This window comes from Symphodus melops, assembly GCF_947650265.1.
Source record: "Symphodus melops genome assembly, chromosome: 21".
Classification (NCBI taxonomy): domain Eukaryota; kingdom Metazoa; phylum Chordata; class Actinopteri; order Labriformes; family Labridae; genus Symphodus; species Symphodus melops.
Window position 1 is genome coordinate 3861371 of NC_136711.1, and position 18115 is coordinate 3879485.

At 39.9% G+C, this 18115-nt stretch overlaps 3 protein-coding genes across 3 annotated transcripts; all 3 read right to left on the reverse strand.

Moving 5' to 3' along the window:
• Positions 1–981: 981 nt before the first annotated feature.
• rbp3 (retinol binding protein 3) lies at positions 982–4415 on the reverse strand. Its single transcript, XM_079334226.1, has 4 exons — positions 3147–4415; positions 2537–2727; positions 2152–2294; positions 982–1685 (listed from the first exon to the last, which is right to left on the reverse strand). The coding sequence occupies exons 1-4, from the start codon at positions 4338–4340 to the stop codon at positions 1360–1362; spliced, it is 1854 nt and encodes a 617-aa protein (XP_079190352.1). The 5' UTR covers positions 4341–4415; the 3' UTR covers positions 982–1359.
• A 1371-nt stretch (positions 4416–5786) lies between these two features.
• On the reverse strand, positions 5787–8414 carry irbpl (interphotoreceptor retinoid-binding protein like; the record flags this gene model as incomplete). Its single annotated transcript, XM_079372348.1, has 1 exon — positions 5787–8414. The coding sequence occupies exon 1, from the start codon at positions 8403–8405 to the stop codon at positions 5787–5789; it is 2619 nt and encodes an 872-aa protein (XP_079228474.1). The 5' UTR covers positions 8406–8414.
• Positions 8415–11735: 3321 nt separating this feature from the next.
• On the reverse strand, positions 11736–14411 carry gdf2 (growth differentiation factor 2). The gene is made up of 2 exons (XM_079334448.1): positions 14038–14411; positions 11736–13056 (listed from the first exon to the last, which is right to left on the reverse strand). The coding sequence occupies exons 1-2, from the start codon at positions 14384–14386 to the stop codon at positions 12137–12139; spliced, it is 1269 nt and encodes a 422-aa protein (XP_079190574.1). The 5' UTR covers positions 14387–14411; the 3' UTR covers positions 11736–12136.
• Positions 14412–18115: the final 3704 nt, after the last annotated feature.

Here is an 18115-nt window from a genome sequence, read left to right on the forward strand (position 1 = left end):
CTGGTTCTGAGTCCCCAGACCCTCAATAAAGCAAAAACTGCACATTTCAGGGTGGCCTTTTATTGTGGACAGTCTAAGGTACACCTATGCACTAATCATGGTGTCTGATGAGCATCTTGATGTGGCACACCTGTGAGGTGGGATGGATTGTCTCAGCAAAGCAAAAGTGCTCACTATCACACATTTAGACAGATTTATGAACAATGTTTGAGAGAAATGGTAATATTGTGTATCTGGAATGAATTTTAGATCTTTGAGTCCATCTCATGACAAATGGGAGCAAAAACAAAAGTGTTGCGTTTATATTTTTGTTGAGTGTATGTATATATATTTTTTGATTGGCTAAAATTGAAGCTCTGAATCATTGAACTCTAACTCTAAGCTGCCAAAGAAAAGGCTTTTCTGCTTTGTATTCCATATAATATTGTTTTGTTACTAACATTGTGTTTGATGTCCTGCTGCTGTAATGCCACAATTTCCCAGCTTGGGATTAATAAAGTTTATCCACCCATTCATCCATCCATTGCTCTTAAAGGCAGAATGTGTGACATAAATACAGCAGAAATCAAGTTTATACTATGGAAATGTATCTTTGAGTTCTGACTATCAATGACTGAGAAGAGTGAGTCCAGCTGTGCTGTTGTCAGAGCCTTGTTCACATCATGTTTACACGAGCAGCTGTTTCAGGCACGGACCAAAGAAAGGAACAATATCTCAGCACACTCACTGCTTATTTGGATATCACGATAAGTGTCATTCTGTGTCTTATTAAGATGAAGCCATGAGTTAACCAAAGTGTGCTAACGTTAGCCTGCTAACACAACAATGCAGGACGCAGGCAAAGAAGCACAACAAACAAACTTCTCTTTTTTGATTTGTCTTTTTTATTGTGTATCACCACTGAAGTAGCCCCACATGGCATAGTGGACACACAATGTTTTCCACTCATACGACATCATGTGTTGTACCAACAACAGTGGATTACATCACAAAGGTACCAATCAAAAAAAAATCAAAGATAATATATTTGTGAGAAAAAATTACTTTTTTGATGTTACTGATTGTTGCAACAACGTCCTGAAAGAGACAGCTCGTTAGTAGCACTCATATTAAATCCTTTAACATTGTTGTTAGATTTAACAGCAATTTAAAACTGGAAGTAAATCCTCCTGGTGAACCTTTGCTCTACATTATTAGCAGGCTTAAAGGGCCTAGGTTCTGAGATGATGAATAGCAGATTAAACTTTGTACTTAATCTACATTCCTCTCTCCATCAACGTTTCTAAATTCTAAATCTTGTAACCTTTTGGCTGCCAGTGACTGTTGAAAAGACCCCTGACTTTGTTCAGGTAGTGGGTTTTACTTCTGGCCTGCAAAGTGCTTGTTGAAAATGGCCTTGGCTGTGCCGAGAGCAGCGTCGGCTGCCACGGGTATGTGCGGTGTGATTCCGATTCCCTCCCATGCTGGCCCGGTTGAAGTATCAGAGTGGATCGTGGGGATGCTGAGGAAGACGCCGGTCTCGCCAACACTGAAGGTCACTGGCGGGTGGGAGAACCCGGCGGTGGTCTCTCCAACAATCATTGCACGACCGAGCTTCTTCATTATGTAAACAAACTCTTCTGCAGCTCCAGCAGTCGCTCCACTGGTCAGGATGATCAGGCTCTTCTTTGAGCCGTACCTTGTGCCTGAGGAAGACGAAGAAGGAGGTGGAGGAATAACGGGGTTAAAAAAGTACGACAAACCAAGGACTACATACATGAGTTATGGATACAGAAAGGTGAAGGATATTCAGAAGATAAGAAATTAACCCAAATATATGAGGTTTTATTCATGGAGAACATCCTGCATGTAGCCCCCTAAATCCTGTTAGTAAGATTAAACGTAAGTCAAAGCAAGCCATTTGGGAACAGTGGAACCAAGCTGTTATTGTGACTCACATTTTAAGGCGTCAGAGCATCATTTTACAAATAAGCCGTAAAGTCGGTATAATGTGTCGGTATATCTACAGTACTTTTAGCTCTGTTTTGGTCTCTACCACCTCTTGTGAAACTAAGTGACTTCCTAGCTGCTCCTGCATAAGTCGTTGTTGTTCACAGAAGTTTACTAAACCTCATGATTAGTGAAATGCTTTTTGACTTTTTCTTTATTTACCAGTGAGCTCAGGCAGACTCAGGAGCTCTGTTGTGGTGCCGGATGGTCTGTCGTACAGCTTGTCAAGCACAATCTGCTTGTCAGCATCAAAGAAGTAAGAGCAGAAGCCTGAGATAGCTGTCGTAGGGCCTCCAACATTGTTCCTGAAAAAATCAGATAAACAACAATAATGAAGTTTAGTAATAACACGTTGACTTATCTGTGCAGGTAATAGGGTTAAAAATAGTTGCATCCTTAAAATACCACACTAAACTTATCCGGACTAAGTCAGACAGTCTAAGTCCTTTATTTAAAGACGTGGACTGACAAGCTTGAGAAGCTTTAACAGATGATTTGTTTCCAAAACTGGACACGCTGAATTTGCTTTGTGAGCAGGATTACCCACCTGAGGTCAATAATCATAGCATCGGTGTTGACGACTTTGTTCCAGACGTGCTCGACAATAATCTGGGCGATGGCCTTGACTTCCTCAAAGTCTCCGAACATGTCAAAACGCAGGTAGCCAATGTTGTTTTCAAAAACGTCCGTGTGAAAGGAGACTTTGATCAGCTCAATGTACATCTCTGGAGAATAGTCCTGTGGGATAGCAGCAAACAGGCCAACAGTTGTAATGTAATTAAAACCTTTTCTCTTACTCAAAATAAATTGAGAGATTATTTCTTTTGCAAATTCACACGAATCAAACATATTTTATAATGCTTTTGATTTCATGCATGCTAATTATGTTCTACATTTACAATGCTGTGCTATATCTGCCCATGACTGCTCATCTTATCAAGTTTATTATAAGCATTTGACATAAACATTGTTTCTCAATCCCACATAATCAGATTAATGTGGACAAAAACTTTGGGACAACGTAGCATTTTAAGTTCTGCTAGTTCAATATAAGCGTGAAACTCTTTAATTCTAACTAAAAAAACAACAACCAAAGAAACAGCTGTTTTGATATTTTCACAGACAAAAGGCAATTCTCTAATGTGCAAGTGTCTCACCATGGGGGGCAGGGCTGGGGTGTTGCTGGTTGTCTTCAGGCTCTTGTCCCCAGACAGGGTCTTCAGGTCAGCAGACAGCTTGGCCTCCAGACTGGCCTTGGAGACAACCGTGCTGTACTCATCGCTTGCAAGGAGCCCTTTCAATTTTTCTGCCACTTCAGCCCCAACTTCTTCAAAAGCGTAGTTATCAGCAATCAGGGTTGCAGATCCCTCGATGATTGCTGGAACGCTGGCACGGAGGTTGACAATTTTGATGGCAGTTGCAAGGGCATCCTCAGCATTGACCTCCACATCTGGAGTCACACCTGTAACCTCCCAGGTGGAGCCAGTGATGGGGTTGATGGACTTTGCAGTTGGAATGGTAACATAGAAGTCGGTGTCGCCTACTTTGAATTTGTCTACCTTCACAGAGCCCCCGGCGGTCTTCTCACCCACAATGGTGGCCCTCTTCAGATTCTGAAGGCAGTAGGCGACATCCTCAGCAATGCCCTTGGTGTTTTTGCTGGTGAGTATAATGAGGGGTTTTGAGACACCATATCTCTGCCCCAGAAGCGTGGTCATAGAAAGCAGCTTAGTGGTGGTGTCCGAGGGACGGTCATACACGCTGTCAATATGAATCTGAGGCTCGGCTTCGGTAAAGTATGACACGATATAAGGGATTCCTGAGATGTCCCCACTGCCAGTGTAGCGCAAGTCAAAAATAAGAGCTGAGGTTGGCAAGATTTTATTCCATACCAATTCTAGGAGCAAAGGGCCAACCTTTTCAGCGACCTCCTCTCCAAGGATATTATCGATTCTTAAGTAGCCAATATTCCCCTCCAAGATGTCAAGCTTGATTGAGGTCTGGAGGACGGCAATGAGCTGCTCAGGGGGCAAAGGAGGCATCTGTGGTTGCACAGCTGGGATGTAGTTCGGCTCATAGGAGACCATCAAGCGTGGGTCACTGATTGTTAGCTGAAATCCAGCACTGAGGACACCAGCCAAGGATTCACCATCTGGGATGTTGAGAACCTCTGTGTTGCTGCCAGCTGCTGCAATTGCCTCCTTCATGCCGGCCAGCTTCTCTGGTGAGCAGTAATTGTCCATGACAATTTTTGCCATATCGACGATGACGTTAGGGGGAAACGCAGCATGGATAAACACAGCATTTCCCAACAATAACAAAGATGCGACCAAAAAGAAAGCCTTCGCCATATTTGTCACTTCAGTCAGATAAAAGTGAGTTGATGGAAAATGGAGGAAGTTGAGCCAAACCTCCTGCTCCGAGCAGGTTCTTTGTCAAGTGGCTCTGTTTTGGCTGGAAGGATTCTGTTAACACACAGTTAAGAGGATTTAACCCATAATAAACCTCTAATCGTATTATCCTGAGTGCCTCTGTATGGCAATAATAACCTAGCCAAGTGGGTGTAATAACAAGGCGTTCATGCCAAAGATACGCTAAGTGTTTTAAACACCTTTTCTATTTTGATTTAAATCTAGCGTTGTCATAAATGTTTTCTAACCTACAAAAAAATAAGTTATTAGTGCCTGTTTGGGTCATTCATTGCTTAAATGAATTAGCATGATAATGATTTGTTATTAAAAATACAAGCAATTTGACTCTGTATTTTTTAGTAAAGCATGTGGTTTCTTACAAATACTTGTCCAATGGTCAAACACAAAACTTAAACTAATGTTTGATTTACTTACTATTTTTAATGGAGGAGGAACTTCTCAATTCATGTCTGAAGGATTAATCACAAATATGACAAAACCTGACTAGTTAAGGTTTACGATGTACTTGCTCCCTCTGCTGTAGGGTTGATAGAAAAGAAAAGCTTAAAAAAACACAGGAAACTAACAGAAACAATGTTTATTAACCAAAACAAATCTAAAAATAAGGGAATAAATTACACATTGTTCTTTTGAAATTCAAACAAAAACATACATAGGCATCCATTTTTTTCATACATTCATTTAGTTCAATATTTTATGTACTTCATAACAAATACATGAAATGAAATAAACAAATGAAAGTATTAAACAGAGGAAGAAAAGCCAGTTTAAATGACCAAATGATGGAACAATAAAACACAGAGGTTGGGTTATAGTAGGTAATAAATAAAAATACAAAGAGTGTATTATAGTTGACTCTTTTAAGAGTTTGCTGGGTGGAAATTGATGGATTTGAGATTTGATCCACAGCTTATAAATTCCCCACTGTAATGACATATTCATTCTTTCAGTGCAATTCTGTGTGGATGAAAACACCAGATAATCTGCATTGTTAAGGAACTCTTGTTTTTATGTATTTCATGTTGTTCCAGGTGTATGTTGTTTCTTTTGTATGAATGTATGTGCCTGTGTTTCTAAATGTGTATTTTGTATGTGTGTTTTCACCAGGCTGCAAACCAAATTTCCCCTTGGGGACAATAAAGTTGAAAGTTTGAAAACTGTAGGAAAATATCAGCAAACAACAATGCCTTAAATAACATTACCATAATTAGATTACAGAGCAAGACAGCTTTAAGAAGATTAGCGGATAAGTTGACGGCATAACCAGTTCATTAACTATGAGGACACACATAAAACAATGATGTGACATTAATGTACATCGGCAAACTAATAGCTCTACATAAAATCATTACACAAAATAAGGAACTACTTTCTCTGCTCTCTGCTCAGCAGTCTTGCTGCAATTATTCTTTGAGCTGCAGAAAGAGCGTCTTTGGCTTGGACGTTGACGTGAGGCTCGACCCCTGAAATACTCCACATTTGACCAGTTATTGCACTCAGCACAACCTGATTAGGGATGGAAGCGTATAGGACGCTGTCTCCGATCTGATAGGTTCCACTTGATGGAGACCCTCCAACCGTTGGCTCCCCAATGATTGTGGCCCTATTCAGATCCTTCATTGCTTGGCTGAACACTTCTGCTGCTGACCCTGTCATGTGACTGGTGAGAATGTAGACGTCCTTGGAGGGCTGATACCTTTGACCCATCACTTGTGGCAATGTCATTACCTCCGTCATGGTGTTTGTGGGGCGGTCAAAGACTGTGTAAATATGTTGGAGAGGATCATCGTCAAAGAAATAGGTGCACAAGAGAGGAATTGCTGTTGAATATCCACCTGTGTTGTACCTCATGTCAATAATGAGGGTGTCCGTGTTTACTATCTTACTCCAAACTAATTTTATCAGCTGAGGCCCAATGGCATTCAACACCTCTACATCTGCCATCATGTCAAACCTTAGATAGCCAACATTACCTGGTAGGAGATCAAATTTTAACAAAGCATCAATCATGTAACCCACTTCTTCAGCAGTAGGGATCTTTAGGACATTACGAGGCGCCTCAGGCTCGACATTGTAGTGAAAAACATGAATGCGGTGATCTCCTGAAGTCTCTTGGATGTCAACCGTCAACTGAGAGGCCAAAGATTCAAAGTCAACCACAGACCAGTATAATCCCTCATCCCATTTGTCCAGCAGTTCCTTGCTGACCTTAAGTGCAACCTCGCGGATTGCGTAATATTTTTCAAACATTTGTCCAGTTCCCTCCAGGAGGAACCTGAGTCCTTTGTGAAAATCAGCAATCTCATAAACATGGGAAACAGTGTCCTCAGCTAGCACAATGGCATCTGGGACAACACCACCTCCGAGCCAACATTCACCATTATTGTCTAAAAAGTTAATGAAAGGGATAGTGATGGCAATATCTGTACCATTTATTGGGAATGTCTTTGAGTGCATCAGGTTACTGGATGTAATTTCCCCAACAACTGTGCCACGATGTAGAGACTGTATCAGGTAGGCAAACTCTTCGCCAACACCTGCTGTGTGGTAGCTGGTCAAAACATAAACCCCACGTGTGGAGCCATAGGTTGTGCCTGTTGTTAGAGGCAAAGAGTCATATTCTGTGGATATATTTTGAATTCTATCGTATATTGTGAAAAAGTGATGTTTCTTAGATGTGTCTTGCAAGTAAGACAGTATAAGGGACAGCGAGGTTGAGGACCCACCTGTGTTAAAGCGAAGGTCAATAATCAGATTATTAGTGTCTTTGAGGGGTTCCCATACCTTTTTAGCCATGAGTTCTTCGAGTTCAGCCCATGAAGACAATTTGACAAACTTGTCAAAGCAAAGATAGCCAGTGTTATGTGGGAGAATTTCCACTTTGAACATTGTGTCTACCAGTTCTGTCAATAACTCCCCACGACTGGGAACATTGTGGAGTTCAGGGTCCTCCTCTTCTATGGGAGCATCGTTTGGGTTGTATTTGATGATAAGTCGTGGATCTTCACACACTGACTGGAGCTCCTCGTTGAGACGGGCAGCTAGGTCCTCTTTGGATACCACAGAAAATAAGTTTGTTGATTGAAGATGTTGCTGAAGAATCAGAACTCTGTCAGTGAAAGCGTAGAACCTCCCAATTACGTCAGAGATGTTTTGCACGATTTTTGGAAAGGTCCTCCTTATAGCTAGAAGAGACTTCGCTTTTACGACAGCTTCCTTGGCGTTGACATTGACAGTTGGGGAAACTCCACGAACTTCCCAGCTCTGACCTGTGATTGGACTTACTGATCTTGCCACAGGAACTTTTATGTAAAACTCTGTCTCGGCGATTCTTATCTTTTTGACTCTTACCGACCCCCCAGCAGACCTCTCCCCGACAACAATGGCCCTCTTAAGGTTTTTTAATGCATATACCACTGCCTCAGCAGCACCAATTGTCCGTTTACTGGTCAAAACGATCACATCTTTCTTCCTTCCATACCTTCTACCCATTATTGATGGCATTGTCCATAGTTCCCTGGTTGTATTTGAGGGCCTGTCATACACAGAGTCAATATGAATGAGGGTCTCAGGATCTGAGAAATAGGAGATTATAATGGGAACCCCAGACAAATCTCCAGCTATGCAATACCTTAGGTCGAAGATCAATGAGGATGTTTCAGCAACTCTGTCCCAGATGTTGTCCCTCAGCCAAGAGCCAAGCCTTGCTGTTGTCTCTTTCCCAATGATCCAATCCATCCGCAAATATCCAACATTGTTGTCAAGAGTGTCCAGCTTGACAGAGTTTCTCATCAGGCGGGACAGCTGCTCTTTGGGTAGAGATGGTAGCAGTGGTGGCATGACATTTGGCTCGTATGACACAATCAACCTGGGATCATTCAGTGCCCCTTGTACTCCAACTGTAAGCACAGTGGCCAGAGTCTTCCTGTCTGAAATCTGCAGGATTTCTCCGCTGTTGATGGCTTGTTGAATGGCCTCGTGCATCCCAACCAGGTTCTCAGGAAAGCAATAGTTATCCAGCAGAATCTTTGCCAATTGTAACATCAAAGCATGCTGAAAAGTTGAGCTCACAGTACATAGAAGGAGCATTAATAGCAGGGGAGGTGCGTGGTGTGTCATTTTTAATGTCAGCCCTGGAAAGAGAAAAACTCTGTCTTCTTTCTCATTGAGCTGTGTCAGTCCATTTATCCGTCGAGAGGTTCTGTTTTATTGTGGGAGGGAATGATGTCATTGTCATTTTTTTGGGGACAAAATCAAACTAAGAGGCTTTTGTCCCAAATAAACCTTTAATCGTATTATCTGCTGTGCTTCAACGTGCAGAAAAAACAGATAATAAAAATTGTTGAATAGGATCCTGCGCAGTCACTTGCTTTTTCCTCATATGTGCATCACTTCTGTTAAGCTTGTTTTTGTTTGTATGCAGTTCTTTTGTCTTCGTATAAGGGGTATAGTTTAAACACCTCGTATTACATAAACTTGTCATATTTAAGCAAACGTTTCCAGACTTCATATTTTTGTGTTGTGTTTATTCTAAATAATGAAGAGGTTCAAGTAACAGGCAAAACTTGTTTAGACTGACTGATCTGAAAGCAGGATCTGAAACTCTCACACTCCTTCTCTCTCTCTCTCTCTCTCTCTCTCTCTCTCTCTCTCTCTCTGTTATGAAATCTAAGGTTGGTGTATTTTGGTGCTGTTGGCTTTGGAGGTCATGTCTGGGTTTATCCGGTGATTCACTGGTGAAATGATTACACACGGTGAGGCATTTTAAAAATCATACCGAAAATGTTGTTAACGAAAACACAATCATCACCATTTGATTTATAGATCTTTTTTGTAGTTTTTGGAAATTACTTCCTTATTCTTGCCTTGCTTTCCCCCCTTAAATGCTTCTTGTGTTAATGTTTTTTACAAAAAAAAAAGTCTTTAAAAAAAAAGTCTTTAGATTTGATGATGCAGAGCAGGAGAAAATGTAATGTAATTATAACTTTTTGTGGCACTTTCTTTTATCCTATCCTTTCAATAAAATCTCCTAAACTCTTTTATTTGCATATTGAGCTTAAACCTTGAGTTTGAATGAAATTCTTCCTCAACACAATGATTAACACAGTCATTGAAACTCAAAATTACTAGTCATGTGTCATCGCCTTTACAATGCCAGGCATCGCTTCGCTAATCCTAATATCTAAACCATTAATACTGTATCGCCTTAGTGTTATGTAATGCTATTAGGACACTAACCATGACTTCTTAGCACTGTATACTGCTTTTAAGAGTCATTGCCCTGTGTTCTAAATATAACTCTGGTTAGTCAGCAGTGGTTTTGAAATTCCGGCACCACAGCAAGTTAGAATAAGAAAATAACAAGAATATAACACTGAGGAAAACTTTTGAGCATGACATGACGGGATACATAGTCGTCAGTTGGTAAGCTAGTCAGCCACCTGAGACGTAACATCACAAGTTGTTTGATCAATCGATGATGATCAAACATAAGACAACACAAGAGTTTTTAAAATCAGTAAATCATTTCATAACTTTAAAGCAAATATTCCCCTCAGCTGATGGAGGATGGCACAACAGAAATAAAAAGGAGTGTGAATGTTGGACTTTGTGACCATACATGGGAGAAAAGAGATATGAGATATGTAAGTTAATTCAAAATTGTCGAGTTTACGTATAATAATTAACAAATATAAAACAACACGTGAATAACTTGGCAAATCATTTATTGGTCATTTGTTTATCCAATACCTTAAAAACTACAAGCATTCCTTTACTCAAACAGGCAAACTGATATTTTAATGTGAAAGTATAGTTACTTTATATTGCTCCAATATAAAGTAGCTTGTCCTGGCTGTGATTGGTTATAGACTGTAATTGTAAATTGATTCCTGGTTAACATTTCCCTGGTATGATTCTGTTGCTTTTAATCCCGTCACCCTGCAAAGAATGATGGTGCTCTGAGAAATGACGCCCCCTAGCTGCATCTTGGAGCTGTCACACCCCCATGTCACATCGGTGTGATTGGGACGAATGCTTGTTTGGTGGATTTAGAGTTATAATTATTTTACACTGCTAAGAAAAAGGCTTTTTTATTGCAATCAAGAACTTACACTGCAAACTAGTCAATGATGTTTCATCAGTGTTTTATGCCTGTTGGTAGCCTTCAGTCAGGACCTGAGATTAAAGAGATATGAGGGTCAGAAGCTTTTTTATAGATGTGACAGACTAAATCCATCAAATTCTCATATTTAGAAAATGTATTTAGAAAAGTTTGAAAAAATTTTTAAATGTCCCTTTTAAGATTTGCTTTTAGTGGAGGTAACAAACACAATATTAAAAGTGATACAAGCTGAACATTACAAGTATAAATAAATGTAAGACTTAAGATATGATAACACAAATCATAAGTATTGTAATTCACATTTTATTCCAGTCATTTTATTAGCGGATGAACATGGTCATTTAAATACTTCATCATTAAACCTCACTTGGATCAATTTAAATAATAAAATAAGACCATACACAGAAACATTTTTGACTTTATATATTTATTTTCACTTTACTTTTTACATATTTAAGTTCACTTTTACATTATTTGCCCTTATTAATATAATTTCATTTTCTTATTGAAGCACAAAGGACCAAGATGTATGTACAGGTATTAAATAAACAGTTAAAAAACATTTATTTCCTTTAGTTTTCTGCTGAGTTAAAATGCGAACAAACAAAAAAAGGTTATGTTTTTATTGTAGCATTGCATGACCTTTATGATCCCCGTGCACGGAGCATAACTCAAGAGAATGGCAATGTCATTTGTCCATCACATTGGTCTGTAATATGTAACCAGTTAGCCATTAAGATTTGTGTACCTTTGGTGATGTCTTTCATTGAGCCCAAATCATCAGGCACATGTTTTATTTTTAATAATCTTTTCCTTTTGTCTACCTGCAGATCTAAAGATATTTCCATAACCTGAAGATGAAAGATGATAAGCTAATGCTCACGTCTTAACACACTTACATTGTGTTAACACTGATTATGATTTTACCTGTTAAATTGCAACATGTTTTCACTACCATTGTGTGCATGCCAAGGACACCAAGTAGCTGAAAAACTTGATTACACGATAAAACAAGGTCACAAAGCTGACATACTGTAGACCTTTATTATACCTGCTAAATATCATTATGTTTTATTATCATATTGAGCATGCTCATCAAATCATGAAGCTCAAAACTAAGAAAGTAACGTGTTTCTGGGTAGCTTAAGTATGAACACATTTGGAATAAGATAATTAGTATGATCAGTATGTTTTTCATTGTTGGTGTGTAGATGATACTATTAAGCTTAATGCTAACATGCCAGAACTTGGCGTTAAATTACGCATTGACAAGCCAAATTGAATATTATAAATAGCCTATTATAAACCTGTTTTTATCATTCTGGTAGGCACACTTGTAATCTCTGTCACGGAGCTGTTGACATGACATGTTTTTTTTTTGGGTTGGTGTCACAGGCCTGTGCTGTGGCAAAAAGGGCAATAATTAATTTTTCTTACCTACTTCCAAGATAGTAGGTATTTTTCTTGTCCTCGGTAGAAAGTGGCATTCATGTTTCTTTGTGGCTCTTGTTCCTTTAACTGGATCGAAATAAAGAAGTGACATGAATGAAATGAAACATTTAAATCACGTCAGGAAACCAATTCTCACTGACTACCTGCACCCACACTCTGCCACCTTCATCTCTTCATAAAGATATCTTATAGTGAGGCGTCCATTCTCCTTATACATCACTGTGATGGGGTCCAGTTTGATTGGGACGCAGCAAGCCATGTTGGCCTTTTTGGGGTCCCTGATGTTGATCAGCGTCTGGATGAGGGCGTGTTTTGATGGGGTTGATTCGTCCGTCAGCGGGTGGTAACACAGGCCTCGACATTCGTAGGCGTCATATTCTGGAGGTGCAACAATCCAGCTGTCCCAGCCGATGTCTTTAAAGTTGACCTTGAGAGAGGTCCGCTGGCAGTATTGCCTCTCTGCCTTTCTTTTCTTTCGACGTGGATGTTCAGCTTCAGGGATCTCGTTTAAAAGTTGATCTCCGTTGTTCCAATCAGCTCCCGAGTGTAAGATGGTCTCTTCTTCATGGAGAATCATCTCTCTTAACTCCTTCTTCTTCTCCCTTCTCCTGCTGCCCAGGTCATCAGAGAAGACGATCAATGCAGCTGAAGTGTTGTCTCCCACAGAGGTGCTCATATTTATGCAGCGTACTCCCTCTTCTCCACTTTTAGGAGTTTTGCAGTCCTTCCTCTCAACCACTACATCCAAAACAGTTGCTCCATGGCCACGCTTGATCCAGCTCTGAATAGCTGTGGTAACATCAAAGGTCTCCCATGTGCTCTGTGAGCCTTTCACCTCTTTGCCCACCAGTAGTTGGTTTGTGGATGTGAAGTTGTCGTAATCCACTTCATAGACTTTCACTGTGGTCCTGAAACTGTCGGAGTTGACCGTTGATCTGGGCTCTGGGGTGAAGAACAGCTGGAGTTCAGCTGTGGTGATTTTCTCGTGGTTGGGAATGCTGATATTAAACTGCAGCCTGTGTTTTGACTTTGTGCCATTTGTCACAGAGAGAGTGATATCTGTTGACGAGATAGAAAGAGGACAGAGGTTTAAAAAACAGAAAATGGCAGTCTGGTGTGTGATCTGCCCAGCCCCCTCTCTTTCTGTAAAGCTGGTTAAAGACCATTGGTGTGCAAGAGCTGCTGACAGATCAGCTAAACCAAATATAGATCTTTTTAGAGGAAATGTTAGCAAGTTTGGCTTATCAATGCAGCGCAGCGGCCTCCAGTGGAGAAAAAAGACCTGTTTTTAATGCAGAGATTAACATGTTTAAAAAGAATTGTCAATTGTCTCTAACGGCACACGCCGTACAGTGGACGAATTTTTGATCTATTGATCTAATCAATTTAGATTTGATGAAGAGTTTTAGCGTGTATCTGGGCGTGGGTGTGAAGGTTTGTCAGGAAGCTGATGACCTGCCTCCCCTACTTTGAGACGTTGTTTCCTGCATGGCCCGGCCATTGACGGGCTTCCAAAGCCTCCTTCAGTGATCAACTTTATCCACTTGTATTCACAGCTAATGATAAATACTCACTTTCATTGTGAGAAGACATGGATCAATATTGAGTTCATTATACTCTGGTTGTTTTCTCACATTTTCAGTTTTTTGCCGTCATGATCAAGGATACAAACGATGGTTTTCTGATTGTTGCCTCAATATTTATATTTATTCAAATCTGTCTTTTGAAAAGAGCTGTTTTGGACTTCATTTTTGTGTAAACATTTAAAGTTTTCCATCTAATTTTTCCCATTACCTGACATAGGTTAAAGCAAAGAACTCAACTATGTAAAACATGGATAACATTGACCAGTTATATAAAAGTGATCTCTAAACTACAAACTGTAAAAGGACTTTTAAATATTTACATCAAGTGTGTGTTAAAGAACTGGACTGATGAAGTGAAGAAGGTTGAAAGCTGCATCGTCATGTGAACATCATCATTAGCTTGACACGATGACACATTGGATATGTTCTTCTAAGTGTTTCCTTGTTCACTTACCTTGCACAGTGAAGCTTCGTATGACATCAGACTGAGGGACTGAGCTGTCAGAAGCGTACTTATTGTAGAGCTCCATCATGAACTGCGGAGGGTATATCTTGCTTTGCTCCAGAGGAACATCCGACAAGTTGAGCTTCCTTAAAAAGCTCTCCTTCATGCTTCCCAGGAGGTTCGCCATCCTGGCGTCCGTGTCTTCCTCCTCCAGAAGGTCCTGCTCTGAGAGCTGAGAGTAGAATTCCTCACCATAGTCACTCTGGATGTCGTTATGGAGAGGTTTACATGTGCAGGAGCAAACAGAAACCACCAGACTCAAACACACCTGAAACAGGAAGGATCTTGAGCTCTGCATTTTAAATTTGGACTCTTTCTAAGCCACTAATCTGGAACAAACTTCACCTTCTTCCCAGCTTGAAAACAGACTTTGCGGTTGCAAAATTTGAAAATGGAGATCCCGAGCACAAGGACCACTGTCCTGATGTCCGCTCCCATGCTCCCAGAGTAAACACGGGGACTTGTGTCAACCAAAATAGTAGCTTGGCCAAGCTTATCACTACCATTGATGCCTTCCTTTAAGCTTTGTTATCATTATGGGGCTGGCTGCTAATGAAGACACTGTAAACACTTGACGGCGATAATGAGGCAGGCACTGGAAACTGTGAAGTTAAGACAAGCAGACATTTCCATGAAATGATTTTTCCCAGCTCGAGGGTGAAACCTTTTCTTATTCAATGGGAAAAACAAAGACGTTCTTAGCATTCTTCACAATCTTTATTCTTACATATTTGTGACAGGCTTGTGGGAGTTTTTTTTCACACATTATAACCAACATCAAGGATCACACACGTTTCAGATACAGACAGTTAAAGGAATGTGCTAGAGGGATAATCAGTCAGTGACACAGAGCAGAGGCCAGAGCCAAAAATAGAACACATTGCAAAATGAAAAAAAAATCCAATAACATGCACTATATAGGCACAATTAATTACAGAGTAGGTCAGTGACAAAATGTAATTTGTCTATTGAAATATAAAGACTACAAAATACTGGAAGAATCTCTTTGCTCATATTTCTTGTGATGTCTTGCAACAGTTGATTTTGTTAACCTCTGACCTTTGATGGCAAAATCCATGTGAACCAGAGCTTGAGATGAAAGATGTATAAAAAGCGACTCCTGTGTCTTAATTTTTTTGGGACAAACAATTTTAAATCGACAGACCAAAAAAATACCTTTGTGACAGAATGCTTGGTATGCAGATACAGCTGCTTGTTACAAAGTATTTCTACTCAGTAGCCAGGCATTTATTAAGTAAACAGAGGGCAGGGCAGCAGCTGTAATATAGGCAGGTTCTTTATTATTGCATCCATACTTTTGATGCCAGATCAGCTCTAACTAAATGCATGAATATGGAAAAAATAAAAGGAAACAGTTCAGACTGAACACCTTGAGGGTCAGGCATTATAAGTGGTATTCTCACATTCTCTTCCTGTGATGTTTGTCGGCTGATTTATTTCAGTTTCCGATCACTAACTCTGTTTTCCTTTTATATCAACGCCTTGGGATTACTCTATACAAACAACAACCACATGTAACGTGCTGGTTACAACACATGGGAACATGTTTATGAACTGTTAGCATTATTATGCGTTTCTACAAATCCAGAGACACTTGAGATCAGAATATTACAAAACACTGCTAAATCGAGCAAAGACGTGGAGGTGGTGCCGTCACCATCACATCCTGTGTGTCAGCAATGGATTATGGGATCTGCTTCATGTTCCTGTGGGGGGTTTGAGCCCGAACCAAAGCCAATGTTTCTGGGGACATTGGCCTGAGTCCCGCATGTCTTGGAATTTTTGGTCTCACACCCATACAGTCACTCAGTACTTGATTCATGCAGAGTTTCATCAAAAGGCATTCTTTGTGTTCCTCATTGTGGAATCAATCAGCAATAAAAGGGCAAGACAAAATCTACAGGCATGGTTTTAAGATAATAATGTAGACATGCAGGAGGAAAACAAACATGACGTTCCGTCCGAATCTTTGTCACAGTGATCAAAGAGTTTGAATTTAGCAAAGAGCGTAACTTCAAACTAGCTGAATACTTCCCTGTGGCACTTTGAGGTTTTGTTTGTGTTTAAATGACGATCGGAGACGAACCATAGCAAACATGGAATCTGAGGTCTTAATTTCTTCTGTGTTAATCTCGTAGTTTAAAGAAATGCAGCAAACCGATCGACCACATTCCATATTCAGGCCTTAGTTTGTGGCTAAACAAAGTTTGGTACCTGAAGTTGTTTGTGTTCATGTGATTCTGTAAATATATAGAGAGCTGTTTTTACGTTACAAGTCATCAAAAATCATCAGAACTAATTTGTGCAACATTGCCAAAAAGAAGAAGCAGAGTAAAAAATATTTAAAAAAAATACTAAATAACAATGATAATAAAAATACTTGGTCACTGTTCAGCATGTGGAGTCAGTTGGATGTTGTTGGCTGAGGAGGCGATGCTTCGGGCTACAGCTGTCAGAGTTTTCTGGTGGGGATGAAACACTGATTGTCGCTGGCAGAGGCTTCAGTTTGAGGCAGGGGCTCAAATTGGCTGAAATTTGTGTTGAGTTAGTTTCCAGTCATGGCAAAAAGTTGAGGAATGAACTGTCAAAGCCCCAAACTGCAATAATTTCTGATGTGAACTGTATTATCGGTAGGTTCTTTATTATTGCATCCATACTTTTGATGCCAGGTCAGCTCTAACTAAACGCATGAATATGAAAAAATAACAAAGGGAACAGTTCAGAACTGCTGCAGGTTGTTTGCAGAGGCTTCAGTTGGAGGCAGTCGATCCTGCATATTCCACTGGTGAGGTTAAACATTAGTCAAGGTTACATGGAGAGGCGTCTGCTTTTACTTTTAGAGGTTCATGCTTTACATCATGGTAGAGCTGCTGGATCTTCAGCTGGTTGTTATCTAGCAGAGCAGCAGATGCAGGCTGGAGATTGGAGACCACTTTCAAAGCTACAGGCAGCTCAGCATGTGGTATGATTAGACTGATTTCTTTGGACCTAAATTGAAAAGTTATAGCATCTTGGGTGGGGTGAGGTACAGGATCCTGGGTCAGCTCTGCTGCACGTTCTGCAGAAGGGCTGTTTTATTATATTCTATATATTGAACATTAAAATCAGAAGACTTTTTTTAAGTTTTCATTTAAAGGAAGGGTAGGTAATTTCTTCAAGATACACTTTTTAAGTTTTTGGTGGAAATCGTCTGTATGCAAATCAAGATCTTATGTGCTCTGAAAAAAGGGGGAAAAAAAGGAACAAAGAAAATCTGTCATCTGTAGCAGCTGTAAGCCGGTAAAAACTTCAACCAATGTCGGATATTGGTTCATTTTTCATAAACCAATCAGGCCTTTCTACTCCATGCATGCATGAGCCCACACTCAAAGCACGAGTTGAAATGGCGCTTAAGTGCATGTAAGTGAGGGGCGTGGCTTTAGAGGGAGCACAGAGGGGAGGGGCTGGGCAAATACGCAGAACGGAGACAATGCTACTTTCAAAATCATGCTAGTTTTAAAAATGACCAACCCTCCCTTTAAAAGTATTTTTGGTTAAATTAGCCTATAGCTACAAAATGCAAGATTCAAAACACTCATTAGTCTGCTGTGTTTGTCATTTTAGAATACAATAGGTTATTATTATTTTGGGATTCACAAAACATGAAGACATTTATGAATATTAGGCCACTTAAAAGAAATTCTCTTTAAGCTCTATTTTATTTATTTATTGAAGCCTTCTGATAAAGGTCAAACTCAGATTTATTCTTGATTTACACAAAATGAGACATGCTATGTTTTCATCGCTAACAGGCTAGTTGATTATGTTACAGTTTGAACATTTCAAACAAATTATTTATTAGATAGAAAAGGAAGCATTATTAGATATTTGATTATTTCATATGATAAACAGAGCGAACAGTTCAGTTGTCCAGTTTTAACAGTAGAGCTCTTGATAGTACGAATTTCTGTGAATACATTCAGTTTGGATACACTTTGTAGAGGTGACTTTGCTGTTAGCAGACCTA

Bases quoted from the DNA above. Each gene is read 5' to 3' on its own strand.
- rbp3 (XM_079334226.1), bottom strand. From the start codon at position 4,340: ATGGCGAAGGCTTTCTTTTTGGTCGCATCTTTGTTATTGTTGGGAAAT. The intron at 2,728-3,146 runs GTGAGACACTTG...GCTATCCCACAG, and splicing joins CCCCAGCCCTGCCCCCCATG to GACTATTCTCCAGAGATGTA. The intron at 1,686-2,151 runs GTAAATAAAGAA...CGTCTTCCTCAG, and splicing joins GAGTCTGCCTGAGCTCACTG to GCACAAGGTACGGCTCAAAG.
- gdf2 (XM_079334448.1), bottom strand. From the start codon at position 14,386: ATGCAGAGCTCAAGATCCTTCCTGTTTCAGGTGTGTTTGAGTCTGGTG. The intron at 13,057-14,037 runs GTAAGTGAACAA...TCTCGTCAACAG, and splicing joins ACGAAGCTTCACTGTGCAAG to ATATCACTCTCTCTGTGACA.